At 51.1% G+C, this 16905-nt stretch overlaps 1 protein-coding gene across 4 annotated transcripts in view; it reads right to left on the bottom strand.

Moving 5' to 3' along the window:
- adcy8 (adenylate cyclase 8 (brain)) overlaps positions 1–16905 on the bottom strand; it is a 19859-nt gene continuing 2954 nt past the window's right edge. The window contains exons 2-19 of one of the 4 annotated variants that reach the window (XM_077724890.1): positions 14539–15680; positions 7222–7371; positions 6749–6879; positions 6551–6662; positions 6327–6454; positions 5858–6016; positions 5485–5755; positions 4700–4900; positions 4004–4104; positions 3736–3937; positions 3545–3637; positions 3035–3204; positions 2849–2927; positions 2617–2775; positions 1991–2137; positions 1819–1911; positions 1621–1735; positions 1–1234 (exon numbers count right to left, since the gene is read on the bottom strand). In XM_077724890.1, coding sequence (XP_077581016.1) covers positions 714–1234; positions 1621–1735; positions 1819–1911; positions 1991–2137; positions 2617–2775; positions 2849–2927; positions 3035–3204; positions 3545–3637; positions 3736–3937; positions 4004–4104; positions 4700–4900; positions 5485–5755; positions 5858–6016; positions 6327–6454; positions 6551–6662; positions 6749–6879; positions 7222–7371; positions 14539–15432 — 3726 coding nt within the window. In that variant the 5' untranslated portion in view covers positions 15433–15680 and the 3' untranslated portion in view covers positions 1–713. Of the gene's footprint in view, positions 1235–1620; positions 1736–1818; positions 1912–1990; positions 2138–2616; positions 2776–2848; positions 2928–3034; positions 3205–3544; positions 3638–3735; positions 3938–4003; positions 4105–4699; positions 4901–5484; positions 5756–5857; positions 6017–6326; positions 6455–6550; positions 6663–6748; positions 6880–7221; positions 7372–14538; positions 16023–16905 lie in introns of those variants that run through there. The other 3 variants (XM_077724891.1, XM_077724889.1, XM_077724892.1) reach the window with 3 other exon arrangements.

Below are 16905 nucleotides of genomic sequence, written 5' to 3' on the forward strand. Positions count from 1 at the left end.
ACTTTTGATTGTTGTGATAAACAACAACAACAACAAAATATTTTCCTTTCTGAAACAATTAACCACTATTGAGACAATCAGGGGTGTCAAAACCCGGCTTGGTGGCGGGCCACATTCGTGCCAACCAGTTTAAGCGAATTGAGCATTGTCAATTGGAGGCTGTGAGGAGTCCATTTTGGCTCGGCGGGGTCCATTTCGGATCATTTCCTATTGCTTTTAAGGGACGTTTACGTTTGTTTATGGGTTCCGGCTGCTTTTCGGGCATTTCCAAGTGAATTCCTGTGGCTTTTGGGACATTTCAAAGTTCCCAATCAACCCATCGACTGCCATTCAAGGCGCCATTTTGGGTCGAGAGAACCAATGCAGTTAATCACACAACTCGCAAACATCTACTTTTGCGGCACCCACGTCAACAACAAAAAGAAAATATTTGTGTACGTCCAGTACGAAAGTGTCCATCAGTCAGAATAACCGTACCAGCGGGCCGGGTCGGACTTCCTGGCGGGCCACTTTTCCGGCCCGCGGGCCGCACCTTTTAACACGGCCGCCCCCCGTCGAATCGCTCCATCGGGGCATTTTTACAAACTGTTACGCCCTGAGCAGTTTGGACACGCCTCCGCTCCAATTCGGTCCAATGGGAGGGGCCTCCAGGAAATTCCCCGCCGCCGTTCGCCGGGACGATTCCCGGACATTTCCCGCCCGGCCGCCCCGCCTCAGGACGCGTCGCTCTTGTCGGAGACGTCGGCGTGGTGGGCGGCGCCGGCCCCGTCGTTGGCCAGCAGCGTCCGGCGTCCGTAGTGGTGGTGGTGGTGGTGGTGATGGTGGTGGTGGTGCGCCTTGATGATGGCCGAGTTGTTGTTGTCGTTGAGGATCTGCTTCTGCTTCTGCCGGTTGAGCGACTGCACCAGGCCCAGCACCACGGCGGCCAGCGAGTACTGGCCCGTCATCTTGCGGGGCTGCAGGATGAGCGGGTTGGGCAGCACGCGGCCCGACAGGAAGTGCGTGCGGATCTTGCCCTCCTGCTCGCTGATGCCCTTGACGTAGATCTCGCCGCGGTACTCGAAGGCGAAGCCGCGCTGCTCCAGGATGACGAAGGTCTCCTCGGGGACTTGGATCTTGCCGCTCACGCCCGTGCTGTCCATGCGGCTGGCCAGGTTCACCGTCTTGCCCCAGATGTCGTACTGGGGCTTCTTGGCGCCGATCACGCCCGCCACCACCGAGCCCTGAGCCATGCCTGTCGAAAAGCCATGGCCGCCGACAATGGCCCACCGTGGACATTATTGAGCGGGATCCATTTTGTGCCGGAAAATACTTTTCGAAAGACATGAGTAATAAAAGTTATTCTAAAAAAATCTAATAAATATGTGTGTAGACATTCCTATAAACCAAGGGTGTAAAAGTGGTGGCTCGGGGGCCAAATCTGGCCCGCCGCATCATTTTGTGCGGCCCGGGAAAGCCGACTTTCTGTTTTAAGATCAAATTAAAATGAAGAGTAGAGATGTATATTCAATTTCCTGATTTTCCCCCTTTTGAATAAAAAAATAGTCATTTTTTATCATTTTTTTGTGTTTTTAGTTCAAAAATATTTTTGTAAAACCGGAAAAAAAGGCGTGGTCGTACCTATTCTCAGTTCAAAATTGTTGAAGGAATGTTTGTTGATTTCTCGGATGCTTTCGTTGAGAGCGATGGCAAAGTCGGCCAGCGCGCACAAATGCCCCCATTTGTCTTCGCCCTGCTGACGACACACCCGCACAAAAACCGCGATGAGTGCCCGCGTAGGAACTGGGAACCAGTGACGACAACGAGGTGGACGCTCACCTGCTTCTCGGGCGACAAACCCGACACGGCCATGTACGTGCTGCCGATGGTTTTGATCTTCTCGATATCTTGGAAACGTTCTTCGCCCAGCAACTGCGTAGAAAATTACAGGGTTGACTTTCCACTTGGAGCCGATTGGACGGATGGGACGTTTAATCCCGCCCGCCCTCACCTCGTCAAAGTCGGCGATGATCTCGTTGAGCAGCCGCAGGCATTCCACGCCCTGGTTGTTCATCTCCGTCTGCGAGTAGAAGTCGGCGAATCCCGGGATGGACGCGAACATCACGCCCACCGAGTCGTACGATTGCGAGTACAATTCCTGCCAAAGAAAACAACAATGCATACAAACGTCATCCCTTGAAAATCGCGATAATTTTTACCTTTTTCTAAAATTTTAATCATTAATAGCATAAAAGGTGAATTCGCGATAATTGAGGGAATATTGTAATCGTCATTGTTGATGGAGCGGGGATGAGTTTGTTGGCTTCTGCCACTAGAGGGCACTGAAAGACCAGTTTTAATTGATCATTTGTTTTGGTTTAAAAATAATTTTTATACATTTACGAATGAACTGCGAACAAAAATGAAAACCATCTTGAAATAAACAGAATTTTAAAAATATTTTACTGGAAAATAGAGGTAATAGAAAAATAAATATAAATATATACAATTAAAGTAAGAACAATAAATAATAATAACATGATATCGCAACTATGCAAAACAGTGACTATAATTTTATCAATGAATCAATAATTCCTTGACTTTTATAGTGGAAAAACCGTTTTATGTGAGGCTCACCTCGTTGTCACGGTCCTTCTCCAGGAAGTGCCTTGCCACGTGGCTGGGCAGGATGTTCCTCAGCATGTTCTCGTTGTGTTCCCGCAGCTCCTTCATCTCGTTGATTTCCTCTTTGGCCTGAACTCGCCACAGGAAATCCAGCCGCGCCGTGTACTCCAACTGGCGACCACATACAGTCAAATATTAAACCGCCATTTAAAAAAAGAAAATGGCTAAAAGGCCAGTGTCGAACCTGCTGTCCGTGGTAGAAGACGGCCAGGAGAAACATGGCCATCAGGAGCAGCGACGTCTCCTTGGTGCCTAGAAAGTTCCTGTCAAACCACATAAAACTTTGTCTCCATGACCCAACATGCTGTTCTTTTGAGCCCAGTGTTGCTGTGGAAACCACAGCCAATTTTGGATAGAAAAGGCCACTGACTGGTTGCGATGGAGCAGGTCGTAACGCAGGAAGAGCGCGGCGTACAAGGCTTGGGTGAGCAGCGAGTAGACGGCCACCATCAGCAGCAGGACGGCCAACTTCACCAAGGAATTCAGCCGCAGGAACACGGCGCACGTCACCATGGCCAGGACGCCCGTCAACACAAAGTACTGCCACAAAGAAAAAGAAAAAAACACACAAAAATGATGTCCAATCCGATCGCTCCAGGTTAAAATAGTTACAAATCTAGAGATGGTCACAAAAAAAAAAAAATGCATTTGTACCTCTACTTACGAACTTTTGTAACTGGGTTTTTCGTAAGTAGAGGTATAATTTACATTCAAGTTCTGAAATCTTTGTTAATGGTCAAAGAGACAAAAATAATTATTTAAAAAATCAAACTTGAGTAGTAGTTACAGGCCTATTCAAACTATGAAACAATTCTAACATAGTTTGTAAAATACAATATTTATGAAGCTAAATTTGGAGTAAAAAACCCGGCCGGCATACCTCCGGGTAGAAGCAGATGTCAGCCGTGTTTTGGTCCGGGTCTTCCGAGGTGTTGTTCCTCAAGGTGGTGGGCGGGGCCACGTCGCACCACAGCTGACGCCACGGCAACCGGCCCGGCGACAAACAAACGGAGTCAATTTGACGGGACGCGAACGAGTCACGAGCGGACTGTCGGACGTCGGGCCACTCACGATGTTGACGGTGGCCGCCAGAAAGTTGATGAAGATGGAGAGGAAGACCAGGACGTTGCGGGCGGCGTACGTCTCGTTGATCCAGCAGCACGCCCGCCGTAAGAGGAGCGGCAGACACTTGTAGTCCTCGGCCGTGGTGGCCGCCACCAGCGCCGCGTGCAGCGCGATCAGCGTGGAGAATTGCGCCGCCGCGGCCGCCGGCCTGCCCGGGTCACGGGGAGTCGGCGTCAAGTGACGGCGGCGATGGCGAATCTGGCGAGCGTCTCACCTGGCTGACGGCAGCAGACTTTGGATGGTGGTGATGAAGAGGAGCACGATGAAGGCGCAGACCAGGTTGGACTTGAAGACGTCGTCTCTCGTCTGCGAGTACTTGGAAAAAAAGACCAAGGCCAGAGGGTGAGGGAAGGTCGGTGCCATTGTCTGTGGCGTGGGGGGCGTGTCAGGAAAGGGGGCGTGTCCAACACAGAGTCTATAGCTAGCCGTAGCTAGCCAGTTGGTTTTAGGAGTGCGGAGAGTGCGCTTATGATTCTTTTGCACTCTGCCTAGGTCAGACACGCCCCTTTTTTTCCAGACACGCCCCTTCGTGTGGCAAGCCCCACCAGACAGATAGATGCGATTGACAGCTGAGCACAAATGTGGAGAAACGGGCGGGAGCGGTAGGCGGGCGAGCAAGCGGGCGAGTGACTACCTTTCAGCTAAAGCACTGGTGTCAAAGTGGCGGCCCGGGGGCCAAATATTCTATCGAAAATGGTCGACCAGAGTCTGACACCCGTGAGCTCAAAATGTTCGTTATTGAATGTAGCCAGTGAATGTTTCTGGGGTGGCTTTTAGTTTACTCGACATGCTTCTTTGTTTAGAGGGAGGAATGGAAAGAAGACGAGGGGACGGACGGAGGGGGGGGGGTCAAAGCGACAGAAGAAGAATAAAATAAAAAGGGTAACTTGTCGTGGACTTGAGCGACTACCTTGCGTTCCAGGCCGGAGTCTTTAAAGATGAGCGAGAACGCCCTGATACGTTCTCTCCTCAACTTATGGCCAGTCCGCAAGTCGACGGCGGCGCCCTCTAGCGGCTTGTTAATTTCCTCGGGCCCGCTGTGGACATGCAAGGCTTGCGCGAGGTGGTTTGGGAGCAGATTTATTGAATTTCTGGTTAGGGCGGCCAGGGTCTGAAGGGGGGCAAGAGAACATGCACATACAATCAAGAACCCCCGTGCCGGACCACCCAGAAAATAAGGACCCGCCCTATTGGCCAATGGGCGTCCTGGATTGGACGTCCACTAGCGATAAACAAATAATAAACAAATGTATTGGAGAGGTGGGGGTGCTGAAGCAGGAGCACATGAAAGAGGCTTCAGAAGTTCTGTCAGCTTCCTTTCAAATGCCCGCCATCCCATTGAGGAGGAAGGGGGCGGGGCCTACTTTTGAAGACATTCAAAGGCGGCTTGAATGGTCCTTCCGCCGTCAATTGATCGGCGCGAGGCGACCGATCCGTTTGAAGTGGGAAGGAAGGGGCCGTCTCCAAAAATAAAACCATACGAATAAACCCCCACCATAGAAACTTTCACTTATCCTTAGCGGACGTCCAATCCATCTGAACTTGGGTCAAAAAAACGGCATGCGGCAATAAACTTTCACCTCAGAAAGTTTCACACACACATAAGGAGCGTGCACGGCGACGCCACGGGCGAAATGACCCCGGTTAACCCCCCCGGCGGCGGTCCTCTGGCACCCCTCCCCGGGTCGGACTCACGTTGTGCTTTCCCACGATGTTGTCGAAGGGCAACTCGGGGCTCCAGGACGCCTCGTTGAAGGCGGCGGCGCTGGCGCGGCGGTCGGCCGGCCCTCCCGCTTCCTTGACGATGTCCTCGGGGAGCGCCAGTTGGCTGTCCTCGGGTTGCTTGATCAGGTACGTCTCGATGTTGTGACGGCGCAGGAAGTCGTTGCGGTCGTTGCCGTGGCCCGCCTCCACCTCGTAGTCGCCGTTCAGGCAGTCCAGGGCCGCTTTGGAAATGTGGATGCGCCTGTGTCCCAACGGAGACAGTTTTTAATTCCAGTGCGGTGCCCCCTGGTGCTCTGGGGTGGAATGACACCCGGGATACATTTTTTTTTTTTTGTATGCTCACCCGGGAATGCCGCCGGACTCTAGCTTGTTGGCGATGTCCACGTCCCAGGACCAGACGTCGAACTGCCACTTTCTCAAGCCCAGCACGCCGCACAGGACCGAGCCCGAGTGGATCCCGATGCGCATGTCGATGTCGTGTTTGGTCCGAGAGCGCACGTATCTGCCGGGGACAAGTCAGAAAAAGTCGGCTCAAAAAAGGGCAAAATGGCCAGGGAACACTGGACTTTGAGTAGGAGGGGGAAATGAACAGATTAATACCTTGACATATGAGCTTAATGCATTCATCAATTCACTCAAGGCTTCCTTGTATGTCAAATTTCTCAAAATTGGGGCACTATTATTGTATTTTGAGTTACATTCATGAAATAATTGAAGAGCGCTGAATTGGGCCATGACACAAGATGGAAACTAGCTAGCTAGCACATCCACCTCTCCAAAGCGGTTAGCTAGCTAGTTAGCTAGCTATCTACCTGATGGTTTTGATCATGCTGAGTCCCATCTCCACGCAGCAGTGGGCGTGGTCCTGGCGCGGCTCGGGCAGCCCCGACACGCAGTAGTAGCAATCTCCCAGGATCTTGATGCGAAGACAGTGATGCTCCTGCCATTAAAGACACAACGGGGGGAGGTCGGCGGCGCTAACGGCGGGCGGAGAAGACGGACGGAGGCGGAGACGCGTCGGCGGGCGGGCGCTCACGTGCGCCAGGCGATCGAAACGCGCAAAAAGCTCGTTCAACATCCGCACCAGCTCCTGAGCCGACAGCGTGGTGGACAGGTTGGTGAAGCCCTTGACGTCTGCGAAGAGAATGCTGGATAAAAAGACGGACGCAGGGGTCACTGGGGGCGGGCCCGAGGCGGGAAAACGCCGACGCCGTGCCCGGCCGCGCCCTCTCACCTCACGTTCTCGTAGCGGTGGATGTAGATGCGGTGGAACTGGTGCTGCAGGTGCTCGTCCTCCACGTTGGACATGTCGTTGATCATCTCCAGGACCACGAAACGGGGAAGCACCGAAAGAACCAGACGTTCCTGGCGGGGGGGGGGGAGAAAGGGGCGGAGCCACACCCCCGGGATTTACGTTAACGTTTGGACCTTTGACTTTACGCTCAATCGGGATTTTCTATCTATTTTAGCCTGTATATTTTAAAGGGATGCAGCACGGTGGGTACGTGGTTAGTCAACCGGCCTCGCAGTTCGGAGCTCGTGGGTTCGAACCCGGACTTTAGCTCTTGTAGGTTTTCTCTGGGTACCCCAGTTTCCTCCCACACATCCCAAAAAGATGCATGCTAGGCTAATTAGATGCTAAAAATGTTTCAGTGGCGATAGATGTCCATTTTGATTTTTGTTTTGAAATTTGATGGGCCGTCTAACCTGTCTCTGGTTCTCCGTCTCCAGACGCAACCTGGCCTCGATGCAACGGCGCGTCTCCAAGAAAGCCTGTCGCTGGGCGCGGTCTGACAGGTAGTTGATGAAGATCCCCGCCGTGTTCATGCACGTGAACAGAACCGTTTGGGCCGCCACCTGACAACAACAAAACAAAAAAATAATCCATTGGACTTTCTGTGGGCTGTTTGCGATGATGTAACAAAATGCAACCATAACAAACACACACACCAACATCATTAACAAGGTGGGCAAGTGCGGGCAAGTCAGTTTTCCCCATGCCACCTACCGTAGGTCATTCATTTAAAAATAAAATCAATGCTAACAAATTCCTCAGATAGATCAAAATGTGACACAAAATATGAAATGTTGGAAAAATCTAAAAGTGACAAATGTACAGCAAGTGACATTTGAATGTCCCAAAATGTACAAATCTCAAATATTGACTCTAAATTCCAATTTTCATGTAAAAGATCCAGATCTGATGTGTATTTTTGGCTCAAAGGACGCAACGTGTCCGCCTACTTTAGGTTATTGGCAAAGTCTCCCGGGCCGCCAGCCGCCAGACGTCAGAGGCCATTCAATTAATGGACCGCGCCCCCGAAAATGTCCCGCCGGCCCCCGCCGACTCTTCCCGAGTCCCGCCGAAAAACAAATTAAAAAGCGTTTAGTTATTTTGGAGGCAGTCACAGAGCATGGCGGCCCCCCCTGAGGAGAAAAACAAACATGCTACATGGAAAACAAGCTAATAATAGCCACGGACGGCTATAGACGTCCAATGGCAGCCCGCCAAGGGAAAAAGTCGCCTCTTATATTATTTAGACGGACGCCTCCGCCGCAATTCTTTTTTTTCTTTCGCACATTTTCATCCGGGACGATCCGGAGCACGTTGCCATGGCAACGGCGCCCGCCCGCACGCGCCCGCACGCGCGTCGGCACGAGTACGCCGCGCGCGTCAACGCCACAACTCCTGGTCCGCCTGGCGACGATACTCACGTCGCCAGGAATGTTCTTCAAAGCGGGCCACTTTTGAAAAAAAAAAAAAAAAGCGGCGAGCCGGCAGATGGTGACTCACGCTGACGCCAGCGCACGCTAAAGATGCTAAGTGTTTGTTTTGGAGCCAAAGGCGGAGTCCGCATGACGGGGATACAAGAAACCCCCCCTCCCCACGAAGCATCCATCCCATGTCCGCTCAGAACGCCATTGAGTCAACGTTGTAACTTTGCATATAAATATATCCGTCGGCAAAGCGTATTACGAATGGCGCCGTACACTGGCTACCTTCAAGGTCACACTGTCAACCCTGTTAAAGTCCGGCCCTGGTTTTATCCAACATAACCTACATGGCGACACAGTAGAGTAGTGGTCGGCGCATCGGGCTCACAGCGCTGGGGTCGAGGGTTTGAACCCAGGTGGGTGCTCAATTTGTGGAATTTGCCTGGTTTTCTTCTCTAAAACATGCATGCTAGGCTATTTGATTGAACACTCCGAATTGCCTGCTGACCAAACTTAGCTGAGATAGGCTCCGGCACCCCCTGCGACCCTCACAAAGATACAGAAAATGTATAAATGAATAACTGTCATGTAAGTAAAGAGTGGTTGAAGGGGTTTCTGACCCACTTTTGTATGAATTCTATAGCAGCGCCTAATGCTAATTTTGGTTAGCAGCTTCTGTTGGGTAGCATATTAGCATTAGCCTCAGTACGAAGTATATTTAAAACATTTCATAATTTTTTTTTAGCATTTTTTATCATCAGTTTTGATTGACAGACGGCGTCGAAAGACCAACATTTTCCGGTCGACCCTCCCGGTTGAAGTGAATTGGCCGCCCACCCACGCCTGGCGAGGAGTTTAACGGCACGCCGTGGGGGGGCGCCCAAAGATAATTGATTCTCTGATGCTTTTGGAAGCTGATTTTTTTTGGCTTCCCGTCAGGAGGTGGTCACGCCACCCGCGACTCCAAAGTGCGTTGAGCTGCCAAAAGGCGCCGCTTTCGGCGTGGCGCCGGGCGGGCGATGGCGGCGGGCGGGTGGTTGGCGGCAGCAGGCGACGCCCACGGAGGCAAGCTGCCACGCTGCCACCGTTGGTCCAATATGTTGCTTGACAGATGGACGCTTTGTGATGGGAACGTCTTGACACTTTTTCTCTTTGTTTACATTTTTAATACATTTTCACTTTTGTTTGTGACCCAATACTTTTGGTATAGACTTTTTCATTGATATTTGTATCCCAATACAAAACAGCTTTAAAGAGACGTTTTGTACGGACATTTTTTGGTTTCAATTTCCAATTATGACGCATAAAAATGGCTCCAATTTCCCCCCAAAAAGCTTTTGATGGCGCCTGTTTCCCGTTGCATGCTGGGAGTTGTTTTTTTCTCCCCCAGCTGTCTTGGAATCAATTTTCCTTTCCCCTAGACCGACGGGTCCCACCAGGACGCACGTAAACACGTTACCCCGCCGTTAGCTCCTCCGGCATCCCCCAGGAGGCGTCGGCGGCGTTAAAAATGCGCCGGCCGCCTCCCGGGGGACCCCGCGGCGGCGGCGCCGGCCGACCGCCCGCCCGGCCCAGAGCGGGAATAGGAAAGCGGCAGACGCTAGACGCCATTAATGGACTGTATTCTTGGCCTTTTATTGGCCTTTGGAGGGATTCTTCCGGTAAACATTTGTTCCCGTCCGCCAAAGAAAATCATGTGGGCCGGACCCCATTTCAGATAGAACATTTTGATATTTTCTTTTATAAAGTAATTAAAAGAACCGGATTAAAAACTTTTTAATTGATCTAAAACAATGTTTATTTTGGCTTTTTTAAAATATATTTTTAGATTTTATTAAATGATTTTTGAACTAGAAACAGAAAAAATGGGTTAAAAATTTAAAAAAATTGATTTAAAAGGGAGAAAATTCAGGAAATGTAATATACATCTAGACTCTCCATTTGAATTTGATCCGAAAACAGAAACTCATTGTTAACTTTCTCGGGCCGCACAAAATGATGCAGTGGGCCGTTATTTGGCCCCCGGGCCGCCACTTTGACACCTGTTGCTTAAACAATTTATTGTGTTCAACCAGCTAGCCAAGCATGCATGTTTTGGGGAAGAAAACCGGGAACACTCCACACATTGACACCCACCTGGGTTTAAACCCTCGACCCCAGTGCTGCGGGCCCGACAAACCAACCACTTCCCTACCGTGTCGCCATGTAGATTATGTTCCACAAAACAGGGGCACTAGGCAAAGGATTGGACGCCTTCTACCGATAAACTCAACAGGCCAAACCCTTGTTTTAATGTTATTCCATAAATAAAAGTCATAGACATTCATTTTTCCGGGGATTTCTAAAGGCCAAAGACGTCCGTGGACGTCCAATCCCTATAAAGTGTCAAATCCCCACCCTTGAAACATCGTTCCTGGAGAAAAGCGCCGAAGCGGAAAGTGTCCAAATTGAAAAGGGAGAGAGGCACTGATCCATCATGGAGGATTACCTTACGCACACGCTCAGGTCAAGCACTTTCAGGGTGCTTCAGTCCAGAAAAAAACACACACACAAAGAAGAGGGGAGAGCTTTTCAACTAAAAAGCCTCTTGGTGAAGTGAAGAAGACCAATGCGAGGGACAAAGAAGCCCCTCCCCCTCGGGCAAAGGAGGTCTGGGCGTGTGGCGCAACAGTGCGCAGATGTTAGCCCGTCGCGGACGGCGACCTGCTGTTTTTCCGCATTTCAAAGAGATAAAGGTAATCCCGCCGTAATCTCATTAAACGCTGACCCGGACGGGCGCTATGAATAGATTACCGCTGGGAGATAATCCCGCTCCAAATCACGCCCCCAGAAGCCAGGAGACGGAAGGAAGCACGGCGCCACCGCCATCGCCAACGCCGCCACCCACAAGACGCGTGGCGGAATGGCCGGCCTACGAGGCGCTATCTTATCTTAGCTTTGGAAATCAAAGCGCTTTGGCTGGATTAGCCAAGAAAACGGCTAGCAAAGACAACTAATCCTCCCGTTCTGGGGTGTCTAAACTATGGCTGGCGGCCAATCTTGTAAATATCATGAAATATTGCCAGCGCAAGAAGTTGGCGTCCCACCTAGACAAAAATGGGTGCGCTTCCCATCTTCACCACTAGATGGAAATGGCTCCAAAGTGGCCACTCTGGTCTCTTTAAAGCAAGTTTTCAAGATAGGCCAATCTGTCAAGGAGATTTTTGAAAATCCAGCCCCCCAAGCCAGTTTGACTGAGCCACATGAAACTTGGTAGACTTGTTTATTTAGGGGTAATCTACAAAAAAGTCTTAAGGACCCTTGCCAAAAACAACACAGGGAGTCAGCCATTTTGGTTCAAAGTGCCCTTCTGGTCTCTTTAAACCAGATTTTTTAGATATAAAAACCTGTCCAAGAAATTTTAAAAATTCCAGCCCCCCAAACCAGTTTGACTGAGCCACATGAAACTTGGTAGACTTGTTTATTTAGGGGTAATCTACAAAAAAGTCTTAAGGACCCTTGCCAAAAACAACACAGGGAGTCAGCCATTTTGGTTCAAAGTGCCCTTCTGGTCTCTTTAAACCAGATTTTTTAGATATAAAAACCTGTCCAAGAAATTTTAAAAATTCCAGCCCCCCAAACCAGTTTGACTGAGCCACATGAAACTTGGTAGACTTGTTTATTTAGGGGTAATCTACAAAAAAGTCTTAAGGACCCTTGCCAAAAACAACACAGGGAGTCAGCCATTTTGGTTCAAAGTGCCCTTCTGGTCTCTTTAAACCAGATTTTTTAGATATAAAAACCTGTCCAAGAAATTTTAAAAATTCCAGCCCCCCAAACCAGTTTGACTGAGCCACATGAAACTTGGTAGACTTGTTTATTTAGGGGTAATCTACAAAAAAGTCTTAAGGACCCTTGCCAAAAACAACACAGGGAGTCAGCCATTTTGGTTCAAAGTGCCCCTCTGTTCTCTTTAAACCAGGTTTCCTCGATAGCCAAACCTACGCAAAACAGCCACAATTCCAGTAAACAAGTCAATTTATTGGCGAAATCTGAAAAAGACAGCCTTGCCCAAAAAGCCCACTATTTTCCCACAAGCTGCCATTTTTTTTCGCCTGGAAATTTGGACAATTTGGCCCCCCGAAGCTAGGCTAATTACCCCTTTTTGTTTTCGTTCCGTTTGGTTTCCTTCCTGGAAAAAGTCCTCCGCCGAAAAGGCACAAAAGGCGGGCGGCGTTCCCGAGGCGCCGCCCGACACCTGGCTGATATTTAACCTCCACTCGTCATTGAGACGTGGAGGGAATCGAACAACGGCGCCGCCGCTAAATGTTTGATGAGGCTTTTAGCGTCGGTGCCGTGACCTCGTCGACAAAAATGGCCACCCTGGGGGGGGGGGGGGATGCTTTTAGCCAGCCACCACCACGGCGGGGAAATAATCCCGCCGGCCGCCAATCTTTTGTTATTACGTTGATGAATCCGCCGCGCTAATGCCGATCGATGGCGCGGAAACGTTCATTAACGGCGGCCGCGGCTGAAAAAAAACACCCAAAGAACTAAGAGCGGACGGACGCACACCCACGTCCAATCCATTTGGAGTGGAGAAAGTATTTACCACAATGGCTCGCCAGAAATGTGTTGTCATACGGCACTGGTGTCAAAGTGGAGGCCCGGGGGCCAAATCTGGCCCGCCGCATCATTTTGTGCGGCCCGAGAAAGTCAATCATGAGTGCTGACTTTTTGTTTTAGGATCACATTTAAATGAAGAGCAGAGATGTATACTACATTTCCTGATTTACCCACTTTTAATCCAAAAAATGTCATTTTTAATTAATTTTTTTCTGTGTTTTTAGTTCAAAAATCATTTTATAATCATTCTAATCATTTAGATCTATAAAAAAAATCGGAATATTCAAGGATTTTAATCCAAAAAAAAAATATATCTGTAAATATTATATGTAAAATGGTTTGGCCCACATGGGAGCGAGTTGACTAACAGCTTGGACGTCATTTTCCCAAAAAAAGTTGCCCAAAATGGGAGCCGCCCCAAATGGGCCACCACGTCGGCGGCTTTTGCGCGGCTTCTTTTTTTTCTTTCCCCGCAGGGCAGCTGGGCTTTCTTTGCTCACGGGGCTTTTGTAGCCATTATCACGTCGATAGCGCTTTCCATCTGGCTTAAGCGCACGCCCGCGTCTTCCCACACAAATCCCAGAGCCGCGGCGGCGCCGTCGATTAACCGCCGCCGTTGCCGCCGCCGTTTCCCTTTTTCAAGGTCAAACTCGGCTTACCTGAAGCGCCGGCTGCGGCGCCGAGATAAAGCGTCGGCAAAACGGGGGGAAACGGGAGGAAACGGGGGCAAGTGGGCCAAGCGCGCTGTGAAAAATCGCAAGCGCAAAAATGCCGCCCTGGCTTCTTTGTGGGGCGCACAAAAGCGCCGGCGGCCCCCGGTGACCCCGATTGAGGGTCCGCGGGCTAATGGTGGCCCACTTTTTGATTGGCTAGAGGCTAAGGAGGAAAATGTGGTGGATACGGCGAGCGCAAGAAGCTGCAGTTCTCTGCTTTAAGACTAGAGGGTGCTAAAACTGTAGAATTTCATGATTTCCTTTTACGTACTTAAAATTGTATACTAATAATAATTCAACGTGATACATTTTGTAAACTTTTTTGCTGTTCTTTCTGTTGACTTCATAATCAAAAATACAAATAAATAAATACCTGATGGGGAGCCATCGGTTGGGGAAAATGAACAAAATTATTTTGGAAATTAAATGGGAGAATACAGCTAAAAAGGGGGTCAATGTATGAAATCGAATAAAAAGTACTTTTTGGGGGTGAAAATTAAATTGAACAAACCCGTGATCAAAAATTACTGTGTTTTCAGATTATTGGAATCGAAAAAAATAAATAAGATTGGAGTTTATTTATTGATTTCTTTTTGATTACGAACTCATTGACGATTAATCCATTCAAAATCCCTCTAGCGGTACGAAATGGAATTGCACCTCTACTGGAAATTGCTTGGATTCAACCTTTTCCAGGCCAAGTCCTCCTTACAGTTGACCTTTAACCTTTACCGGACAAACCACCATTTTTCTCTTATATGACATATTTTTGTGATCGTGAATAAATGGATAAACAAATACAATAGTAAGTTAGCAAATGTAAAAAGGTAAAAATGACAAATGGATGCCAGTTACGGCCAGAATCGAGGTTTTTTTGGCGTGTACGCCATTGATGACGTCCACTTGATTGAAAGTGGAAGGATTGGCCGAAAAGTCTAATGTAAACGTTTGGCTCCGTCGACGGTAAAAATGAAAGAATTTTTGGACTCACCTGATTGGCGGAGAGCGGCGGGTGTCCGGAGAGCAAAAGCCTGACGCTCAGGTGAAGGGCGGAGGCCAAGAGTCCCGCCAAGATGGCCCACGCCAGGGGCAGCGGCAGCATCCCGTAGGTGGCAAAGAGCGCAAAGAGCACGTAGCCGGCGCCGTCGCCGTCGCCCTGTCCCAGCAGGCCGTAGCCCAGTCCGGCGGCCAGGATCTGCGCCGCCATGGCCGCCCAGGTCACGGCGCCGCCGTAGCGCAGGTAGCCGTGCGAGGCGGCGTCCTTGCGCGCCGCCACCAGGGCGCACACCAGCACCTCCACGCCGGCCAAAAAGCCCAGCAGCGCGCCCTCCACCGCCTCCACCGGCGCCGGCGCGGCGGCCAGGTGCAGCGCCAACAGCGTCAGCTTGGCCACCAGGTCCAGGATGTTGGTGACCGCCACCGACTTGCGGCGCTGGCCCAGGAAGTAGCGCTGGTACAGGCGCTCCAGCTCGCGCGACTTGAAGGCGTTGCGCAGCGTGGGGAAGATGACGCCGCGGTACGCGTGGCCGCGGTTCAGGTAGAAGTCCGAGTTGGCCGGGGCGCACGGGTCCAGTTGGAGGAAGCCCAGCTCGCCGTCGACGCCGCTTTCGCCGCCGCCGCCGCCGCCACCGCCGGCGTTGTCGCGCTCGGGGAAGACCTTGGTGCCGCCGTTGTTGTGCGCCGTCGTCGTGGCCGAGGACGACCGCTCTCGCGGCGGCGGCGGCCGCTGGTCTTGGCTCTCGCTCTCGGGCTCGCCGCCCTGGTGGTGGATGAAGCGCTGCTCGGTGATGTGGCGCACGGCGTTCTGCCACAGAAGACGCTTGCCTCCTCCGCTACCGCTGGGCTCCTCGCCGGCGCTGGAACAGCGCACCTCGGACAGCTCCATGGCGGTTACCTCGCCGCGTGGCGTGCGCGCTGGAGCTGGCGCTGGCGTGAAAGCGGGGGCGCGGGGCCGGGACGCTGCTGAAGCTGATGTTGCTGATGTTGCTGATGTTGCTGCTGCTGCTGCTGCTGGCGGCGGCGGGCGCGGCGCGAGGCGGCTGCGCGGGGGGAGATCCTCGTCATCGTCCTCCTCACCCCCGTCCTCCTCCTCCTCATCATCGTCCTCGTCACGCGAGGAGACGGCTCGTAAATCTGCCGCACCGGAGCGAGAAACGTGGATTAGCCGCGCGGATTAGCGTCCGCCGCGCGCCCTCCTAAATAAGAAAAAAAAGAAGGCGCCGTCCGAGCGATGGTCCCCGCTGCCCGCGCGCCAGCCACCCGACCGACGGCGTCTCGCCTCGCTCCTCCTCGCCAGGGACGCAACACCTGGTGGAGGAGGGAGAGAGGGAGGGAGGGAGGGATAGGGAAGGAGGAGGGAAGGAGGAGGGGTGGCGACGGTGGCGACGGCGGCGATATCCGCCGCGATCCCTTCCTTCTTGGCAGAAGGAGGACAAACGTTAGCGTCCTTTCTCCTTTCCTCGCTTCCTCCGGACGGGCTGGCGAGTGACGTCGTCGCCGCCTCCGTCCACGTGGTGCCTTTTCCCACCCTCGCCAATTGCCCCCCCCCCCCCCCCCATGTGATTGACACCCGAATGGCGGCGCCGCCCCGCATTTCCAAAGACCTTGGGCGCTCGCCGTTTGACCTTGAGGGCCGGAACGCCACGGGAATCCAATGTCGCGGAGGCCCGTCGACGGCCGATCCGTTCGGAGCGGTCGCTTCCGACGGATCGGTCGCCGACGAGTGAGAAGCTCGCCATGTCAGCGAACGGTTTTCATTGGTGGGAAGGTGTATCTTGGCCAGGGGAAGAAAACATGTTGACTTTGACCCCATTGGCTGCCCAATCGGTAGCTAGCTAGCCGCTCAATACATTGTAATTGGCAGCGAATGAGCAACTTCCAAAATCAGACTGGAAAAAACTGATCTCAATTTAAGGGCGAATTATGAAAAAAACTTTTTTTGTGGCTTAGGGCGACACGCACTGGCGTTTAAATGACGTCATAACGAGCTAAACTCCTCAAGCGCTTTTTAAAAGATCATTATCTGCTAATTACTCACCCGCCGTTGACGGCAATTTAGGCCAATTCATTTGCGCGCATTAAAATGGCTCCCTCTGGTGGTACGCAAATGAAAAAGGCACTTGAAAGTTGGAACTTCATCAGTTAAGTGAATACGTTTTGCGCATTCATTTTTTGCCTGAAATTTACATTTTACACATTTTTTTTCATCAAAAAGCATTACATTAAAATTGATCCGTGTGTTAAAATGTACAGAAAATGGGGGGTGTCATACATATGCACACACGTATGTAAATTACGGCCCGTGGGCCAAATAAAAAATGTTTTGCCTAATTTTGATAGTCTATTCAACAAAAAAATA

This window comes from Stigmatopora nigra, chromosome 9 (genome assembly GCF_051989575.1).
Source record: "Stigmatopora nigra isolate UIUO_SnigA chromosome 9, RoL_Snig_1.1, whole genome shotgun sequence".
In the NCBI taxonomy this organism is placed as follows: domain Eukaryota; kingdom Metazoa; phylum Chordata; class Actinopteri; order Syngnathiformes; family Syngnathidae; genus Stigmatopora; species Stigmatopora nigra.